General features: G+C 32.6%; 2 protein-coding genes across 2 annotated transcripts; one reads left to right on the top strand and one right to left on the bottom strand.

Moving 5' to 3' along the window:
* Positions 1–1,891: 1,891 nt before the first annotated feature.
* LOC132727753 (protein furry homolog) lies at positions 1,892–21,779 on the top strand. Its single transcript, XM_060713365.1, has 6 exons — positions 1,892–1,991; positions 4,859–4,942; positions 5,355–5,465; positions 17,468–17,667; positions 18,210–18,307; positions 19,253–21,779. The coding sequence occupies exons 4-6, from the start codon at positions 17,522–17,524 to the stop codon at positions 19,402–19,404; spliced, it is 396 nt and encodes a 131-aa protein (XP_060569348.1). The 5' UTR covers positions 1,892–1,991; positions 4,859–4,942; positions 5,355–5,465; positions 17,468–17,521; the 3' UTR covers positions 19,405–21,779.
* On the bottom strand, positions 7,253–16,129 carry LOC132727410 (E3 ubiquitin-protein ligase TRIM71-like). The gene is made up of 2 exons (XM_060712923.1): positions 16,089–16,129; positions 7,253–9,475 (listed from the first exon to the last, which is right to left on the bottom strand). The coding sequence occupies exon 2, from the start codon at positions 9,466–9,468 to the stop codon at positions 8,044–8,046; it is 1,425 nt and encodes a 474-aa protein (XP_060568906.1). The 5' UTR covers positions 9,469–9,475; positions 16,089–16,129; the 3' UTR covers positions 7,253–8,043.
* Positions 21,780–21,998: the final 219 nt, after the last annotated feature.

Below are 21,998 nucleotides of genomic sequence, written 5' to 3'. Positions count from 1 at the left end.
AACCCATGTTAAAAGATGTCAAATGTGTTATTCTCGCTGTAGAAATATGGTGAAAAAATATTGTAAGATCGGTCATTAATGGCACATGACATGGAAATTACTTTTATCTTGAAATCTCAGTTCATTTTTTCTCAAGTTTGATTTCCTTGACACATTTTGGCTCATCTGGAGGCATGCGGCTTTAATTATGGATACAATGTCCAGTTAAATATTACATTAAATTAGTGCAAATGATATGCAACACTTATAGTAGAATTGATGCATATGGTAATGAGCTTTTGAAATTTGAAGATTCACTCTTTTCTGCTCTAGACTTGAGCCTTGGAGGTTTTAAGGTACCTGTTCATGCCTAGCCTGTTTGTGTACGGAGGGGCACCTGAGGTCTTCCTCCAGCAGTCAAGCTGGAAACTCCTCATGACCTTTACTGTGTTGGTGTGACGTTAAACCCAACTAAATAAACATAATGTCACTTTAATATTGTATTTTATACATTATTTACAGGAGCTGAGGAGAAGACTTGCTACATTAACTAAAGATGCTGTGTATTATATTTCCAAAACAGAGGGACTGAAAAACATTGGAGCTCAATTATATATCCTTTGTAAAGTTTAGTTTAAGTTTGACTTGCATAAGTATTTAAGAAGCCTCAGCTTTGCATTTATTCCTAAAACTATAAATATTGGCATTTCCCTTGCTGAATTTGTATAATTTGCTTGTTTTTGTTACAATGAAGACTAAATTTCAAAATAGTGCTTTTGAGCTGTGAACAATGTAGATTAATCGACTTGGTGTTCACTGCTGTGGCTTCAAAATTGTGTCAATAAATCTTTCATGTGAAAAAGCTATTCAGTATTCACCTAGCTTACAGAGGGCTAGTAGGTATGTGGTTTTCTTCGACTAGGGCATCTGGAAATTTGGATAGTTAACATATGTCCTTTACATAGTCAATTTGAATTAAAACTTACAAAACAAACAAAATAAAACAAGATCTTGTCAGACTGTACGGGTATACAGGCTTGTCTCATTTTATATGGGAAGTATAGGTTTGACAATATAGTTGCCACTGATGAAAGTGCTGACAAAAGCTAAAATTGATTTTATTTGACCTTAACTTAGTTTACTGCAGGCATTCACTCATCTGGAATGTCCATATTCCTTCATTGAAACCGATGTTGTATGTATGAGTCTTAAATAAGCTATTTTAACCGGGAAAAAAAAAGCGATTGATTTTCACAAAAAGATGATCTATGTTGAATTTGTTACATATTAGATCTAATACAAAATGTATATTGAAATTATTTAAAATTGCTATTTCAAGTCTATTCAAATCAACTTAATGAGTTATAATCAACATATTGTGCACTTTTTAGTCAATACAAATCAATTTGATTGTGTCCTAGTGTCCGTTCAAGCGTCTCTTGTAGCTGAGGGTTTGCCTTTTTGGTGTTGAGGCATAAGAAGCGTAGTCATTGTTTAACGCTGCATGATCATAAGAGGTGACTAAATGGGTTCGAATTATTGGAGTCTATGCATCTTTTAGCTCCAGCAGGTAAAAAAGTTTTAACACTTGGTGTTGCTTAAAGTTTGTAACACCCAAGGTTGGCCAAAATCATCTTTCAAGTTCTGGTGCCATATATTGTGCGCCATAATACTGAATAAAAAACAACAGCAAATTGTCCTTTCCAGAATGAAAATAAAAAATAATTCTCATTGGTTTATTCAGCATTATCTTATTGATCTTCTGTGTAGAGGTGATAATTGTGATATTTTGGGCATGAGCTGAGTGATGGTTTATAATAGAAACTTTTGTGCCATATTTGTTCTATTATTTAATGAACATTATAAATAATATACAATGTGTATATAATGATATTATAAATTTGTATATTTAGTTGGTTGGAAGTAGAGTGGTAGACAAACACAAGTATTGTCTACTAGAAATGCAGGAATGTTTTGAGACCTACTGTATGAGGAAAGACCAAGCTGAACAGGTTTGTTATTTTTGTTCTAAAGAAAAAAAATATAAAAACAATATAAATCTTTTTAGCTCACCTGTCACAAAGTGACATGGTGAGCTTTGTGATCGCTTTTTGTCCGGCGTCCGGCCATCCGTAAATTTTTACTTTCAATGACATCACCGCTGAGCCAATTTCATCCAAACTTAAAAGGAATGTTCCTTTGGTAGTCAACTTTAAAAATTGTTCAACGAATTTAATTCCAAGCCATGGCAACCGAAAGAAAAAACTTAAAATTTCTGTTTTAGAAAACCATAAGAGCTAGAGCTTAAATATTTGGCATGAAACATTATCTAGTCAGTGTCCACCAAGTTTGTTCAAATAAATGCCCTGGGGTCAAAATTGGCCCCACCCCAGAGGGTCATTGTTTTTCCCTTTAAAAGGCCTTGAAAAGGGCGACATATAGGGGTTACTTTTGTCGGCGTCGTTGTTGGCGCCCCCTTAAGCTTGTACAGAGCATAACCCAGTCATTATAAGTCCGATTGACTTCAAATTTGGTATGCATGCTTCTTATAATGACCTGGAGTGCAGTGCATAAGAACCGGTACTCTGCACTTCTTAATTTTTGAGTTATTGCCCTTTGTTAATTTTCATACTTTATTTTTGTCCAGGCCATTTCTCCTAAAGTATAAAAGCTATGGACATGAAACTACATAGGATGATAGACCTCATTAAGAAAAAGTGCAGTGAACAAGAACCGGTCCAAACAGGTGCAAACCCGGTTATAGTATGGTGAATGTTGGGCAGCGGGCGGGAAGGTGGCGATCGGGCGGTGAAAAAACTTTTGTAACAGTTTTCTCAGCAGCTACTTATCACAGCCTCTTGATATTTGGCATACAGCATTAACACATAGTCCCATACCGTGTGATTTTATTTCAGATCTGTGGCTCATCCACTTCCTGTTTGCTGACTTAGTTAAATTTTCGACATTAATGGTCAATGGTAGGAAATTTTCGTAACAGTTTTCTCAGCAGCTACTTAGCACAGCCTCTTGATATTTGGCATACAGCATTAACATGTAGTCCCATAATGTGCGATTCAATTTCAGGTCTGTCTCTCATCCACTTCCTGTTTGCCGACTTAGTTAAATTTTCAACATTAGTGGTCAATAAAAGGAAATTTTCGTAACAGTTTTCTCAGCAGCTATGCATCACAGCCTTCTGATATTTGGTATACAGCATTAACACAGGGTCCCATATTGTGGGATTTGATTTCAGGTCTGTCGCTCATCCACTTCCTGTTTGCCAACTTAGTTAAATTTTCAACATTAATGGTCAATGGTAGGAAATTTTCATAACAGTTTACTCAACAACTACTTATCCAAGCCTTCTGATATTTGGTATACAGCATTAACACAGGGTCCCGTACCGTTGGATTTGATTTCAGGTCTGTCGCTCATCCACTTCCTGTTTGCCAACTTAGTTAAATTTTCAACATTAATGGTCAATGGTTTGAAATTTTCATAACAGTTTACTCAACAACTACTTATCCAAGCCTTCTGATATTTGGTATACAGCATTAACACAGGGTCCCGTACCGTTGGATTTGATTTCATGTCTGTAGCTCATCCACTTCCTGTTTGCCGTATTAGTTAACTTTTTGACATAATAAACGATCAAAAGTAGGAAATTTTCGTAACAGTATTCTCAGCAACTACTTACCACAGCCTCTTTGATATGTGGTTCACAGCATTGACATGTGGTCCCATCTTGTGGGATTCCATTTCAGGTCTGTTGCTCATCCACTTCCAGTTTCCTGACTTATTTTAATTTTCAACATCATTGGTCTGTGGTAGAAAATTTAAGTAACAATTCACAGCCTCATGATATTTTGTATACATATGCAACCAGGCCTTTTCTGTCTTTGACCCATTTTTGTTCAAATAAGGGCCCTGGGGTTAAAATTGGCCCGCCCCGGGGATCATTGTTTTTCCTTATATGTATATAGTAAAAACTTTAAAAATCTTCTGTTAAAAAACCCAAAGAGCTAGAGTTTAGATATTAAGCATGAATTATCTTCTAGTGAGTGTCTACCAAGTTTGTTCAAATAAAAGCCCCGGGGACAAAATTGGCCCTGTCCGGGTGGGGGTGGGGGTGGAATGTCATTGTCTTTTCTTATATGTGTATATAGTAAAAACTTATGAAATTATCTTAGAGCTAGAGCTTAGATATTTATCATGAAACATCTTCAAATGGGAATCTACGAAGTTTGTTCAAATAACATCCCCTGGGTTAAAATTGGCCCCACCCCGGGGGCCTATATACAGGTGAGCGATTTCAGGGCCATTATGGCCCTCTTGTTTTTAGAAAAGGGTTCTATTCCTGTATGAGTGTTGAATGTTTTGGCTTTACTTGTTGTAAAGCTGAAAGTGATGAAATATACTAAAAAATGTAAACTGTAAAATAAATTGAATTTCACAATATTATGATCATACATGGAGAAAAATTTTAAGACGTTTGTATATATTCAAGCATGAATTATAAATGAAACTAGAATAAAATTTTCCCAGACAAAACATTTTCTACTGCTGATTTTAGAAAGTCTTGCTTTGCATTTGTGAATACTCCATCAACTAAACAGCCTTTCATTTTCGATACTTTGGTATGATTTTATTGATTTTATCAATAAATAAAACAACAATTCTTCTGATAAAGATTGATACCCTTTAAGACTGATATGGATTAAGATAATTTAAAGCTTTCTACTCAATCCATCTCAATTTTAAAACTTTGAAATAAAACAATAAGAACCATTAGGTAATGCTTTCTCATACAATTAGGAATTAAGCTGTCAGTATTAACTATCACTGAATTATTTCATATTAATGTAAATTGATGTTTTAGAGTTTAGAAGAAATCAAGGTATCAATTAAACAACAATCACTTGGTGATGGTGGAAGCTTTCCTATACAATGTAGTGAAGAACAGGTAATATTTTGATAGCCTAAGTGACACATAGGGTGGACCATTTTTGACAAAATGGGGATGAATTTATGCAACATTTGTAGAGGACCACAAGGTGAATGTGTGTCTTTTAATATGAAACTTTTATTCTTTTACATTACTATGTCACCATAAGCATGATAAGTGTTACTAACTAGCGATGGAAAGTCGCCATATAACCTAAAGTGTTGTTTGGACATTAAACCGAAAATTTCTTTTATATTAAATAAGTGTGACTGCCATCAATGTATTTCAGGTTAGAAATTGGGGACAATCATGATTCAAAATAATTATCACTTTGTAAAATCAAACTTTATTTTCTAAAAATGCATACAAGCAAAAAATCACATGTAGAAAAAATCGATACATTTATCAGGTTTTCTTCTTTTTTTTTCAGAAATTAGATCTGTGCCAAAAGTTATATAAACTAATTTTCCAACTAGTTATGCTGTTTGAAAGTTAAATCAAGCTACTAGATTGTTTCAAACTTGTACAGACAGCCTCACAGGTAAACATCCTAAAGATTCTCTGATTTATATTCTGATGTTCTTTTAGCTCACCTGAGCATCAAGTACTCACTGCAATTTGTCTGTTGTTCTCAACAATTCATATAAACAACATTTACTTAAACAATGTGTGAATTTTGACCTAAAGGAATGATCCTTAAATGACACTGTACAAAAGTTATATATAAATGATGCCAGTCCGATGCACAAGTATGTCACACGAGCTGATAATAGTTTAAAAAAAAAATAAAATTACTTTAACAAGTCTTCTATAAAACTTTAAAGCTACATTAAATAAAATTTTAAAAATATTTTGCTCATCTGGCCTAAAAATCAAGCATTCTACAGTTTCATAACATGTTTAACAGTATTGTTGTAAATCTCATCAAATATTGTTCATAAATTAGGATTTTAAACGGAAAACCCCACGGTAACACTAAATTAGTATTACGAATTTTAACATGCAAATGAAGCCATTATGACTCATGTATGCGCTACGTCACAGTTTAATAAGTTCCTATCCAGAACACAGCAAATATGATATTTTTTTCTTTGTGCAAACACACTTTTACCGTTAAAGATTCACGGTGCACTAAGCTTTGGGTTCAGAAAAAGTAATCATCTCGTAAATAGATTAAATTTGTAATGAAAAACATTTCCGTTACAATGGCGGGAAAATATACCGTTTTAAATTAAAGGACTACTACTTATAGTCATGTTTGTTGATTCAATATTGATGTACGGATGATCCGAAGGGCGGAGTTTCTCATGGCAAAACAAGAAATTGTACTTTCGGCCACAATGAGGTTACCCTTTTTTATGCCTTTAAAACTCATTTTAGTTGCCTGGACACTAAAATAAGACCTGGTATCGATATGAAACCCAATTTATTAATGCAATGTCAGTTTTTTTTAACAAAAAATTTATTAAATGTAGCTTTAATGTCAAGAGCATAGTAATCTGGTATGGTATGTAACATCACATTGTCCTGTACAAAATTATATAAAATTATGTCAGTCCATTGCACACATAGGATATAATGAGCTAAAAAAATGTTTAAAAATAAAATCTTTACAAATTTTCTATAAAACTATAATGTTAAGAGCATAAGGTATCTGGCATGTCCTCTACAAAATTTATACATAAATTCATAACATGTGTATTCTATGTAAGAAAACAAAATTTAAGTCACAGTGCTTACTCGCTTAAAAATTCAGGAGTTGTTCAAGTATTTTAGTTAGTAAATATTAAGGATGAAACACCAGTAAAACAAATATTAAGTGAAACACTGGTAAAACTTTATTAAGTAAAAACACTAAAAAAACGACTAAGGTATATAAAAAATACTTTTTAGTTATTTACAGAAATAAAAAGAGAAATGCATTAAAACAGAACTTTGCAATTTGTTCCATTTGGTGATTAAGTATTCAAATGATATCTTGAAGCAAATCTCTTTTAAAAGTCTTTTTTAAAAAAAATGTATTACATTATCAAAAGGCATAAAATAGGTATTCAAAATTTGCAGTTAAAAAATTATTTTTTTAATTATATTTTTACTATATACAGATAGTAAATGTAAATTTTATCATTATTCAGTATTTTCATTACCATTATTCAATATTGTAGCTTTCTTGTAAAATCATCACACAAGTTCTTTATCAGCATAAGATTTCCTCAGATCATTCAACCGTAATGTTAATTAAAGAGCATGTGACCAAATCACATAGGCTTTTAAATATTTTAAAGCAGTTCTTCCCTAAATTTGTAATATGATTATATGACAAAACCAATTTTATTTTTAATGGCTTACTGTAAAGTGAATCGGTCTATAATGGATGATTTGTAAAACAAAAAATTATGATGTTGAAAGTGTTTAGTATTAGATATAAATACAAACCACAAAAAAATTTCTATGAATCTTGTTGGCAGGTGTGAGACACATGATCCGATAATACATAATTATACTTATATTGAAGATAATAAAAATGTTCTATAACAAAATATTATTATCCATCATATACATGTTTCATACTATGTATACTAGTTAAAACATTAATAACACTTTTTCCAAGCAATATTTTTAAATACAATTTCCAAATGATACATTTCTTTTGTTTATAGCAATTTTTTAAAACACTTATGGAAAATGTGCTTACTGTAGATTTACACATTTTAATGTTGACAAAATAACAAACATAGGCAGTGAATTGGGTATTAACTGGTTTTGATAAAATACAGTTAAAAGTTGTATTGTTCTACGACAGTTTATAGATCTGAATGAAGTTGTCATATTTTGCATCTGCAACATTACAGCTGTAATACAGCTTCTTTGTTTTTCCGCACCAACATACAGCCTGTGGTCTTTTCAGATCCTGCAGCACCACTTTTCCTGTAGAACAATCTCCTGATATCTCTTCTATAACAAGTCTCGCCAAGTCACACACAAAGACAGTACCATCATCTGACAGTGACATTCCTCTAGCGGTACTCATACAACTATAACTACCTATCACATCACCTTGCCAGTTTAATCTTGTCACTGTCTTCATGCCCCAGTCAGATACATAGATAGAACTTCTGTTACATGTGATATAATGTGGATGATTGAAAATATTTTTTCCAAATTGTTGTCAGTATAGGGCCATTGATATCAAAGATCTGAAGTTTTATAGGGTAAAGGAATGACACAATAAGTTTATTTTGATAACAGCTTATACCATAACAGTCTCCACCAACCTTCATATTGTGCTTCATTATGAGTTTGTTTGATGAGATTGATATAAATTGTATTGTTTGTTTGTAAGGAAGTGTGACAGCAAGTTCAGTACTGGTTACTGTGGTGATATCCCATGGTCCAGCATCTAGTTGTAGTTGATCAGACACAGATTGACTGCTGGTATCCACCATCTTTACAGCATTGTTAAAGTAGTCAGTGATGATAAGAAGATCAGGAGTCAGCAGAGTCATTCCTGTTATCCAGAATCTTAATTTATCTTTTGATGTTTTCACACAGATATCTCCCTCATGTGAAGATTGTCTAGACTTTATTTGTACAGATTGACATTCTGTATTAAAAGTTTTATGTGTCAATGTACCCAATGACTTCTCTGTTTTAAGGAAATTTAATATTACATCATTTGATCGAAAGTTGTGCTCTTTGATATCATATGATAAAAGTTGTTGAGTTTTTCCCTCCATATTCTGTATTGTTTTCTCTGCAAGTTTAAGTTCCATGAAAAGTTTGTTGGCCTGTTTTGATGTGTTGAGTTGTTTGATTTTATCTGATGATGTTTTCAGCGATTTTCTCATATCTTCATATGTTGTTTCTGCTGCTTTCAGATGTTTGTTATTTTCTTGTTCTATAACTTTAGCTGCATCTTCAGCCTGTCTCTCAAGTTCATCTAGTCTTTGGTTGATTTCTTGCCGAAACTTTTTGATTGCTGCTAATGCATCTTTGAGAGAGCTGTTTGATTTGTTTGTCATGTTCTTGACATCTTCTACCATCTGTTGAAATTGGTCAGAAGTGTGATTCAATGTTTTTAGAATATCTTGATATTGTTTGCTGTCTATTATATCACCAGAAATGTCTGGTATATAATCAACTTTGCAGGAAGTAGCTTGATGTTCAAGGGTAACACAAACACTGCAAAGTAATTTTTTATGGTCATTGCAGTAGAACTTGATCATTTCTTGTGGATGTTTAAGACAGGGTGTGGTCAGGACATCAGACTGACCTGTATGGGTGGGTGTTGAGGGTTGCTGCAATACTTTAGGCATATTAGTAGCGTCCTGAAGTGTGTGATGTTTTGAAAGCCTACTCACTTTATGTGCTGTGAAACAATTCTTGCAGAGGTGTTCCTTGCAGTCAGTGCAGTAACCATGGGCAGGTAGTCTAGGTCCTTCCTCGTCACAAGGCTGGCAGTAAATTTGAAGATCTTCATCTGATGCCATGGATGTTGTAGATGATGAAAATTGTTTTGATGCTTTCTTTCCTGAGACTGCCATGTTTTACCTAAAATGTATTATAATAGAGTACTGTGTATTGCATGTTTGTCTAATTGCCTTTTTGTATATAATTATGTAATTATGTAATTATGTCATACTCTACCAGACAATTCAAAACATAGGTAGTACCTTGCTTACATTTATGGCTTGTTTGAGGTAAAAAGTTGAGCAAAATAAAATCTATTATCTATAAGACATTTTAAACTTGTTCTTATAATACATGTTTAACACTCTTACTTCATAATAAGATCCGAATGGTTTTCATTTAAATTTATATTTATGCATTTTTTAATGTCAAAATATTTGTTGTGTCTCATCAAACTAACACTTAATTTAAGATGTACAAATACAGTCACTTGAAACTTGAAACTTTTTATTTAATTAAACGCCTGTTTCTATTTAACAATATTCAACGGCGTTGTACAGTACATATTATAATATATTATAATAAGAATAAAATTGTGAATGCATAAGAATATGTGGATCAACATCAAATGAAATAAAAGCTTTTACATACAATTCCAATTAACATATTTTTAAAAAAAATTTAGAGACCATAAAATGATAAAACTGATATGCATGTAGCATGAGATAAGATTATTTACATACATGTAACTTGATTACAAATAGATTAAAAAGAATAAAACATTCAATTTCATTGCACATTCATCAAACTGTCAGTCATCAGTTATACGTTACTCATGTTTATCTCATTTCAGATTTTAAAATAGTGATTCAAACTTTCTGAAAAAATGTGTTTTAAGATTTCTCTTAAATACATCAATATTTTTTAGATTGTTTCAACTCTAATGGCAGCGGATTCCACAATTTTGGACCAATAGTTCCGAAACTTCTGTCACTAAATGTTTTTCTTTTATTGAATGGAATAACGTAGCAGTTCTCAGAGGTTTTAGCTTAACGTAGTCGGGTATTTTGTACTTGTATGATTAGGAGTTCAGAAAGGTATTTTGGAGCATGACCGATTGAACAATTGTATACAAAAGTCAGAATTTTATATTCGATTCTAGATTTGATGGGCAGCCAGTGAAGGTCGAACAATGCTTGCCTTGAACTATCAAATTTCTTTCGTTGCAGAACTAACTTAGCGCACATGTTTTGAATACGTTGCATTCTTTTCAATTCAAAATCGGATACACCATAAAGAATGACATTGCAATAATCCAAGTGTGACATTACGAGTGCTATTACTAGTATTTCAGCTGCTTCTTTGGTGAGGTATTTTCGGATACGTTTTGTTCTAAGATAGTTTAACATAGCAGTACGGCACTTTCGTTTGACATGTTCCTTGAAATTTAGTGTTTGGTCTAGAAATGCGCCTAAATATCTAATGGACTCTTCGGAGTTGATCTTATTTCCGTTAATACAAATGGATTTTAGGTGACACTTTTCGAGTTGTTGAGATCTCACAAATGTTATGAATTCTGTTTTCGATGAGTTCATCTTGAGTTTATTAGCGTTCATCCAGTTGTTGATATCAATCGCACCATTTTCTAATTCAGCGATTGTAGAAATTTCACTATTTTCTTCAGTCGGTTTAAAACGTTTGGTTGCAGTATGGTCATCAGCGAATCCATACACCGATAATCCAGATGGAATCACGTCAAACAAGGTTCCCGCATACGTTAGGTTGAGCCAAGGCCCTAAACAACTACCCTGGGGACACTGCACTCTAGTTGCCGTGGAGCTGAGACCGCCGAGTTGACACACACGCGACAGCCCCTTGGACGAAGGTATGAATCAAGCCAGCTGAGCACTGAACCGCTCACGCCGTACTGCTTCTGTAGCACGTCGACGAGTATATCATGATCCTCAGTGTCGAACGTGGCACTGAACTCAATCGCGATTAGTGCTGTAACTTCTTGTTTTTCCATGGCTGCCAACAGATCATTAACTAATCGCAGTAGCGCAGATTCACAGGAGTGGTATTTTATGTAGGCGGATTGGTTTGTAGGTAGTAAGTCATACTGATCAGCATGTTTATTTAGTATTTTCAGAGCTGCTTTTTCAATCAGTTTTAATAAAAACAATAGATTACTAACAGGTCTATAATTTGAGAATACAAGTTCAAGTCAAATTTTCTTCAAAAGTGGTCTCACGATAGCCTCTTTCCATTTATTTGGAAATATTCCTTGCTGTAGTGATAAGTTTACCAGTTTTGTTATAATTGGGAGTAGTTCTCTAAGGAATAGTTTTAAAATTGCTGTCGGTAATATGTCCAATTCACAAGATTTTGTCTGTAGTTAATTTATCAGCTCTTTAACAGAATCATTTGAAAATTCATCAAAGGTAAGAAGAGATGGAACGTTTCTAGTATAGTAGTCAACTATCGTTATCTTGACATCGCTTTTCTCGATATTTCGTTATCTCAATGGAATTTTGAAAGTCCCAATTTTCTTCCTTCTTTATCTATATTAGAATTATTTGTTTATCTCGATATTTTATGTCGATATTTTTATAGCAATTCAAAGTAAAATGTCATCTCCAACAGTAATTTTCACGCTATTATCCTTTCTTTATCTCAACTAATAATCTTTTGTCTCACCCCCGCAGAGGTGTGAAAAACAAAACCAGACGATAATCACTTAATAGCATGTGTCATAATGATGACAATGTTTGTAACAAGTCTGGCTTTGTTTATAAAAGTTTACCTAATTAACGTATTGATTGACTTATGTCCAAAACGATAGAATCTTCCGCTATTTTTAGCTCACCTGTCACAAAGTGACAGGGTGAGTTTTTGTGATCGCTTTTCGTCCGACGTCCGTCCGTCCGTAAACTTTTACTTTAAATGACATCTCCTCATAAACCACTAAGCCAATTTCATCCAAACTTCACAGGAATGTTCCTTTGGTGGTCACCTTTAAAAAATTTTCAAAGAATTAAATTCCATGCAGAACTCTGGTTGCCATGGCAACCAAAGGAAAAAAATTTAAATATCTTCTTTTAAAAAACCCTAAGAGCTAGAGCTTATATATTTGGCATGAAACATCTTCTAATGAGTGTCTACCAAGTTTGTTCAAATAAAAGCCCCGGGGTCAAAATTGGTCCCACCCCAGGGGGTCATTGATTTTCCCTATAAGCATATAGTAAAAACTTAAAATATCTTCTTTTAAATAACCCAAAGAGCTAGAGCTAATATATTTAGCATGAAACATCTTCTAATGAGTGTCTACCAAGTTTGTTCAAAGAAAAGTCCCAGGGTCAAAATTGGCCTCGCCCCAGGGGGTCATTGATTTTCCCTATATGCATATAGTAAAAACTTAAAAAATCTTCTTTTTAAGAACTCAAAGAGCTAGAGCTAAGATATTTAGCATGAAACATGTTCTAATAGGTGTCTACCAAGTTTGTTAAAAAAAAAGCCCTGGGGTCAAAATTGGCCCGGCCCCAGGGGGTCATTGATTTTCCCTATATGCATATAGTAAAAACTTAAAAAATCTGCTTTTAAAGAACCCAAAAAGCTAGAGCTAAGATATTTAGCATGAAACATCTTCTGATGAATGTCTACTAAATTTGTTCAAATAAAAGCCCCGGGGTCAAAATTGGCCCGGCCCAAGTGGGTCATTGATTTTCCCTATATGCATATAGTAAAAACTTCAAAAATCTTCTTTTAAAGAACTCAAAGAGTTACAGCTAAGATATTTAGCATGAAACATGTTCTAATGGGTGTCTACCAAGTTTGTTCAAATAAAAGCCCTGGGGTCAAAATTGGCCCCGCCCCGGGGGTCATTGATTTTCCTTATATGTGTATAGCAAAAACTTAGAAAATCTTCTTTGAAAAAAAAAAACAAATAGCTAGAGTTTAGATATTAAGAATGAAACATCTTCTAGTGAGTGTCTACAAAGTTTGTTCAAATAAAAGCCCTGGTGTCAAAATTGGCTCCGCCCCGGGGGTCATTGACTTTCCTTATATGTGTATAGAAAAAAACTTAGAAAATCTTCTTTGAAAAAAACCAAATAGCTAGAGTTTAGATATTAAGAATGAAACATCTTCTAGTGAGTGTCTACAAAGTTTGTTCAAATAAAAGCGCTAGGGTCAAAACTGGCCACGCCCCAGGGGTGCCATTGTTTTAACTATATGTGTATAGTAAAAACTTAAAAAATCTACTTTTAAAAAACCCAGTGAGTTAGAGCTTAGATGGTTAGCATGAAACATCTTCTTATGGGTGTCTACCAAGTTTGTTCAAATAAAAGCCCTAGGGTTAAAATTGGCCCTGTTGGGGGGAACTATATACAGGTGAGCGACCTCAGGGCCATCATGGCCCTCTTGTTAAAATATTCGAACACTGTATTAAATTCATTGTGACTTTAGATGTAAATGAAAAAATGTTCAGTATAGAAACCTTGTTGCCATATTGTTTTACAACATCGAAAAAAATATCAAACTGCAGCAAAGCATCTCGAGAATGGTCCGATAACCAACCCGGGAGGATATCTGGATCGACCATGTTGAAAACATTTTCACTATAGTGGTGTATTACTGAGTAAACCTCACTATGTGTTTTTATCACAGACTTCCATATTTTTGCTGGTAAACATCCGCTAATTTAACTTTGTTAAATATAGACTGTGGGATATAAGGCTCAAGAAAACAAGACATGGAGATATTATACTTTAATTTATTTGACTTAAGGTATGTTTGTTTGTTTGTTTGTTTGTTTTGGGTTTTACGTCACATCGACACTTAAGGTATGTACGCTCCTTCATAAAAATCAGTTACTACCTTGTTCAAACCTTATACGTTTATCTCTCGACAATTCGTTATCTCGATATTTTTGGACGGTCCCGATGACTTCGAGATTATGAACGAAAGTCGACTGTATATAAAAGTATGCCATTGTTAAAGGCGAAAATGAATATGTACAAATTTGTAAGAATACCATTGTGACAGACAAAAAATTAATATGTACAAATATATAAGTATGCCATTTTGACAGACAAAATAAAATATGTACAAATATGTCATTGTTACAGGTATTTAAGTATACAATTGTCACAAAAAAGTACAAATATATAAGTATGCCATTGTGACATGTACACATATATAAAAGTGCAAATTTGACAAACAAAATGAAATATGTACAAATATGTAAGTATGCCATTGTGACAAACAAAAATGAAATATGTACAAATACATGTATGTAAGTATGCCATTTTGACAGGCAAATGAAATATTGTGACAGGCAAAATGACATTAAATATTTTAATTAAAGAACTGAGAATTTAGTACCTCATCAATGAAACTTTCATGAGCCTAAAGTATCACAATTTTTCCATTTTTTGACATCAAATGTCAGGTTCATTTATTACACAATTTAATAAAACAAGAAATAAAAACTGCATTTCATCTTATATTGGCTATTGACTTAATTGTATATACACTTAAATGCTTTAGATTTTTTTTATTTTTACCTCATTTTCGGGCCAAAGTTAATTTGTTTTGTATGTGAGAATGAAAAGCCTTTGTTTCGAATGTTTCCTGGCCAGCCAAAACAATTAAGTTTGTTTATCCAAAATATTCTTTTATATTGCATATAATATTTTTCTGTGTGTTCTTATGATATTGATAATTCTTTTTTAGGCAGCAATTATATTTCTGATAAGGTAGTGGGAGGGGAAACAAACACTATAAATTAATCAATTATGACAAGTTTATACAAAGTAGATGCTGTGTTCAATGTAAATGTTGTCTGCAGACAGACATACAGACAGACATACAGACAGCACAAAACCAAAAAATATGGAATGAAAATCTTTAATTTTGTGCAATCATCATTACTGTTTAAAAAGTGCTATTTATATGCTTTTATGTATTAACCCATTACTGCATGAGTATTTTGTGAAAAATGGCTGTTTTCATTGAAAAGTCTCCCGTTACAAGTTCAAATTGCTATAAAACTATAAAAACTTCTTCAATACTAATCAAACTTGGCACAAATGTTGACTGGACCATTGCCTTTGTAACAACAGGCTCAGTCTTAAATTTCCTTTTACCATGGCAACGAGGGGACATCTCAAAATTGCCAAAAATCACTATTTTGCGTTGATTTTTTCCATCAAAATTGATTTCAAAGTGCTGCAACTTCTCAATGGATGTCAAAGGCTTTTCAGCGTTGGTTGCACATTACCTTATGATTGACCTTGGGTCATTTTTAGCCTCTCATAAGTCCAAAAAAATTTGGCGATGAGGGGGACTGCCACCCTCTTAAAACCCCCCAAACACAAGGGGGCACATCCCCCTTCTGGCAACCCCCTGATGTACCTTTTTGATGGGGGGCAGCGCCAAAAAAGTGCTCACTTTTTTTATCAACATTTCTCAAACATAAATATGTGTTGGGGGCCAAAACAGGATATTTTTTTCACTATTTGAGGCCTAAAAGGGGTGGGGGTTGGTTGAAAGTGCGTTGTTTCGCGTATATATGAGGTAAAGGGTTAAACATTGTTAAAAAAGTCCTATTTAATAATGTGTTGAAATTTCATAAACCTTAATTTGTCAACAGTATTTTGTTACCGTACAGCTTAAAACCAAAACCATCATGCTTTTAAAAAGCAGTTTATGCATAATTTAAATATTAAGAGAAACAAAAAGGAAACCATCCTACCTTAAGTTATCCTCAAAATTGTGTCACAGGTTTGAAATGTCTTTATTTTTCTAAAGGTTTAATGTAAATATTTTGCTGTTACTATTGGAGTCATGCATTCATGGAATTCGATAACGATATTTACTTCCTTGTTTTGCAACATTGATTTTTAAAATTGTATACATTTCAAACTTAACAGTTTAAATATAAGAGATAGCAGGCCTTTATTTAGCTGATACAAGTACATGGTGTTTGAAAATATATCAGATTTTAATATTGTGTTTAAAACTAGTATTTTAATCATTCAGGAAAGATAAATTTGCTATTTCAATCCCAGTTTTTCTTTTTCATGATTGCACAAATTTTAAACCATTACCTATACTGTAAGTTTATACATGTCCACATGTTTAAATTGATGTATACATGTATTACAATCATAAATGATAGTTATAAATAGAAGCCATTAGAAAGGGTTGTAAATCTGTTTGAAAGCATTTAGCGCAGATTGAGTAAACCTAATTACTTTAGTTTATACAAAGTTTGATTGTATTGAAAGCTATAAGATTATTGAAACACTCTCAAATCCTTTCCTTGAACCAACCTGAGTTCTAAGCAATGAATGTAAATATTCTTGCTCAAGGAAACAACTGCTTGCTCCTGACAGTGTTTGAACTCATGCAGTCAGCAATCTTTAGATTACCAATCCAATTTGATTACCACTAGACCACAATGCTACTCTCCATTAAAAGATAAATATGATTTATGATATATGGATATCTCATTAAGATGATTTGACAGCAAGTACAGAACATTAAAAGGATGATTTCAAGGTTACTGTTAAAGCTCTGAAGTTTGAATCTGCATTGTTTAAATTGACTTTTACATGTATAAGGATCATAAATTATATTTATAAATTAAAGGGGTTGTAAATGTGTTTTAAAGCATTTAGAGCAGATTCAGTAGACCTCCCGATTATGTTTTCAACTTCCATTAGAGATAATTATGATTTATGATATATGGATGACTATGTCTCATTAAGATGATTTGACATCGCATGCATAACATTTAAGGAAGATTTCAAGGTTATTGTTAAAAATCTGAAGTTTGAATCTGCTAAATGCTGCTCTCAAACTATGTAATCGCTTCTTTTAAACCACTCTCAAAACTCATACTTTAGATTCTCAGCTTTAAAGCTGCTTACCCAACTGTGATTTTTAAAGATGCTTGCCTCATTAACACCGTTTCAGTTTATATTTATAAGATGTACCCATAAAAATTAATGTTACTAGTTTTCATAATTTAGAAATAGTAAACACCACTGAGAGCCACATAGCATTATAGTGAAAGATTGATAAAGTTTAAATGATTGACTAAATATGTGAACCTTTTGCTTTATTTAGGTGAATGATATATCTGGACAAGTTGAGAGTATTAAAGGGGAAGTCACTGCTGCCATGTCAGAGTTAGAGAATGGCCAGGCATCACCACTGAATGTTGACTCCCCTAAACCAGTCACAAAACAAGATGCATTCTCCAGTCTTACAGAGTATATCAAAAGTCAACAATACCAAAAAGCAATACAGCTTGTCAGATCTTTCAGGTATGGTTTAATAGGGATCTATTTAAATATTTTGTTTAAGATATCCTTTAAAGAGTAATTTTAAAGTAATTTATTACAACCTTTTAAACATCAACGGCATATTCAATTTGTAACAAATCAATGACTTCTAACCACTTTCACGAGAAAATTGACTAAAATTAATTGTTCATATGTTTGAAAACAGTTGTAAATATAAATAAATGGGAAAAATGTATTATCGAGGGCTAATTGATAAATAGACACTGAACAAATGATAAAAAATACAAATTAACCTTTCTTACTGAACATTATGACCAAAGCTCATTGTTGTTATGATTAAAATATGAATTCCCTTATTTCACCAAAATAAGAAGTAAGACAAAACGGACATGAAAACAGTATAATTGCTTGTCTTGGAACGTTCTTAAAGACGCCCTTGTATTACTATGGCACAGATATATCCTTTTATATAACATTGGTGAAACCTTGTTGCTCATCACTAAAGGAAAAGATACACTCAAACTTCACTCACAGTATATTATAAGAATGTATAAACATTTAAGGACAATGTGGCCTGGTGACATGTTTGGACAATCACAGGATGATGACCTTGTTACCCTGCTCAATGTGTTTTGTATTGAAATGGCTGAAAAGAAAACAGGTACCAGTACAGTCATATCATCAATATCTCATAGTTGTTAAATATCTCGGTCATATATTTAGCTCACCTGTCACTTTGTGACAGGATGAGCTTTTGTGATCGCTTTTCGTCCGGCGTCCACCCGTCAAGCGTCCGTAAACTTTTACATTAAATGACATCTCAGAAACCACTAAGCCAATTTCATCCAAACTTCTAAGGAATGTTCCTTTGTTGGTCACCTTTGAAAATTGTTCAAAGAATTTAATTCCATGCAAAACTCTGGTTACCATGCCAACCAAAAGAAAAAACTTAAAATATCTTCTTCTAAAAAACCCAAATTGCTAGAGGTTAGATATTTGGCATGAAACATCTTCTAGTGAGTGTCTACGAAGTTTGTTCAAATAAAATCTCTGGGGTCAAAATTGGCCCCGCCCCGGGGGTCATTTATTTTCCTTATATGTGTATAGCAAAAACTTAAAAAATCTTCTTTGAAAAAAACCCAAATAGCTAGAGTCAAGATATTAAGCATGGAACATTTTCTAGTAAGTATCTACAAAGATTGTTCAAATAAAAGCCCTGTGGTCAAAACTGGCCCTGCCCCAGGGGTGTCATTGTTTTTAACTATAAGTGTAAAGAAAAAACTTAAAAAATCTTCTTTTAAAAAACCCAACAAGCTAGACCTTAGATGTTTAGTATGAAACATCTTCTAATGGGTGGCTACCAAGTTTGTTCAAATAAAAGCTCTGGGGTTTAAACTGGCCCAGCTCGGGGGGCCTATATACAGTTGAGTGACTTCAGGGCCATCATGGCCCTCTTGTTAGAGAAATCTCTTCAGTTTTCAAGCATGTTATTTCTGTTAAAGAAACAAACTGCAATTATTATTGATTACCTAAAATATTGTATCATTAATTAATGTAGATATGTAATTATAATGATATTAAGTCTACTATGTTTGTTATGTTTCAGGTGTATTTGTGTTAACAAAGGTGGAGTTTGATATTGGCTTGTTATATAGCCAATTATTGGACATTAATCAACAAATTAGAAACTGGACTATACCCTCTCCTCAACAGTCATGCACAGGAAACAATGATTTATTAGACTCCAGTACATTATAATAGTATGAATATTCTGAGGTTGACAAGAAAACTACAATTTATTGGATTCAAGTTTATAATGATGGGAAAATATATTCTAATCAGAACAGAAAACTACAATTTACTGGACTCAAGTAAATAATTATGGTAAAATGTATTCTGATTTGGACAGAAAATTACAATTTATTGGACTCAAGTAAATAATGATGGTATCACAGTATTAAGTATATCACATATTCTGATTACAGCATCAATATTTCTTGCTTTGTGAGAGAGTTTATAAAGAAAGTAAACATGGCTTACAACACTTTTAAGTGTTGGAAATTGAGTACCGATTAAGCTGGTGCTAGAGGGAGTGAGGGATGTTGCACTTTTTCAGTATCAGCTACAATACAGACTCAATCAAACAGAGTCTGCAATTTTCATGTTATATTTTGTTGTAATTGATGCTTCCGAGGGATCACTTGTTGTCCAGATTATTACAGACAAGGATTGATTTTGTCTCATTGTTAAGTGATTGTTGAATGTGTATTAAACTCAGTTGAGATGTTTATATTTTGGAAATAATGGTAAACAAGTTATGTGTGATGAAATAGAATAAGTATGCACCCTTACATTAACTTGGGACAATGTTTCAGTGATATATCACACGATAATGTGTGACATACAATATTTTGTTCATGTCGGTCACAGTCATAGTTACAGTGCATTATTATTTCTAACACACTTTGCTGGTAACTTTACATTCAATATGTCACCTGTGCTAGGCTTTTTCTATAGCGAACAATCAGGGTATCATCACATTTCATATTTGATCAAAATTAGATTGTGTAAAGTCTACCTAAGATATGATAAAATGATATGTTTTCATACAATTTTCTACAATAAAAAAATCATGTCATGAAACTTTATTTGTAAGAAGTGCCAAATTTGTTGTTTGTTCTTCTAAATATGTTAATGTTAAGTTGAAAGGTTGTAGATTTTGTTAGAGAAATATTTGTTGTAGTACAAAAATGTATATTTGTCACTATAGTAAGCAAAGTCATTGTGTTGTACATGATCATCGACAACATGATACATACAAACATTAGATTCCACTTAGTCTCTATACATCAATGAGTTTTTGTTCAACGAAATCATTCTTTGAGCAATAAATCAATAAAATAAAGTGTAAATTTGTTAAAACACATTCTAAACAGAGACAGAGTAATATTTTTTCTCTTTTCCAGATTTTTACGCTCTAAAATTGTGTAATACATGTATAATATGTGGCAATTGTAAAAAACAACTTCCCTGTACTTCATTGGAGTGTTATTTTTACAGGATTATTGATTATGTCAATTTTAGTGTTCAAAATTTAATACTGCTTAAAGAGGCACGATACATGTTGCATCACTTTTCACTCTTAAGAATGATTTTTATTTTATATCTGAGTATATTTCTCAATAATCGTTTGCGTATCTCTGTTTTGAGTGCCGGAGTTGATTTTTGTAAGATATTTAAATTTAATGTTTTTAGGCTTTTGGACCAATACATGTTTTGGTTCCTTTAAATATAAAGACTTTTGCGCAGGTTTATAATAAAGGTTGATAAATATTTTTTAAATAAATAACAAAAATCGGTCGTATCATTTTGTTATTGAATCATAATTAGTATATTCACATCCTTTTCCTACTTACTTTTTTATTCAAATGTGCTAATTTAGTAGTTTTAGTTATTAATAAATAATTTTTGTGTTATATTTTGTGTCCCTCTTTGCAAAAAATGTTGGCAAAGCCAATTTTCATTTTTGTATTCAAATTAATATGATATTTATTTGAAAGATATAATATACTGCAAGTTTTGTCACATTGTTTAAGTGAATGTACATTTAGATTCTAAAATAGTATATAATCAAAGTTGAAATCATTGAATGATTAAATTCTCCTTATTCTATTTGGAAATAAATTAGAATGTCTTTGTTCATAAATCTTGGGGGGAGGCATTAATGACAATTCTGTAGACCTAGTAGTTTAGAATTAGGCCATATATACTATAATAGTATAAAATAGTATTTATGTATACAGTCTGTAAATCTATGTCACCAGTTACTTGAACATAAGAAGATGGATGCCCCCACATTACACAGTTTTGTCAGTCTGCTGCTGACGTTCAACAGGACTAATACTGTTTTACTGTTTAGTTGTCAATCATTGTTGATTGTTAGCTGACAAAAAAAGAGACCAGTATTGTGATTCATGGTCTTTTTGTCCTAGTCACTCCTTTAATCTATTAACAGATATTAATAGATATTTAAACGTTCAGCGGTTTTTCAGCATTTGATTCAAATTGAGAAGTTTAGTTAACTTAATTTAGTTTTTAACCCTCTTTATTTAAATTTCTGGATTTTCCTTTACTTTATGGATTAACTATTGAACTATCTGGATCTGCTTCTTTGTTACCTAAATTTGTATTTTTACTAACATGCTTATGATGTGTCTTGATGTATTTGCTTATTGTACATGTACTTTGTAATTATCAGTATTTTCATTTCACAAAACGAATTGCTTTTTAGCTACTGTAAATCTTTATGGCAACCCTTTCTCATTATATGTGTTTTACTACACATACAAACA

This window comes from Ruditapes philippinarum, unplaced genomic scaffold (assembly GCF_026571515.1).
Source record: "Ruditapes philippinarum isolate M1 unplaced genomic scaffold, ASM2657151v2 ctg2991_1_1_1_1, whole genome shotgun sequence".
NCBI classification, from domain to species: Eukaryota; Metazoa; Mollusca; class Bivalvia; order Venerida; family Veneridae; genus Ruditapes; species Ruditapes philippinarum.
Note: the sequence above shows the minus strand (reverse complement) of the source record. Positions and strands in the feature narration are given on the sequence as shown.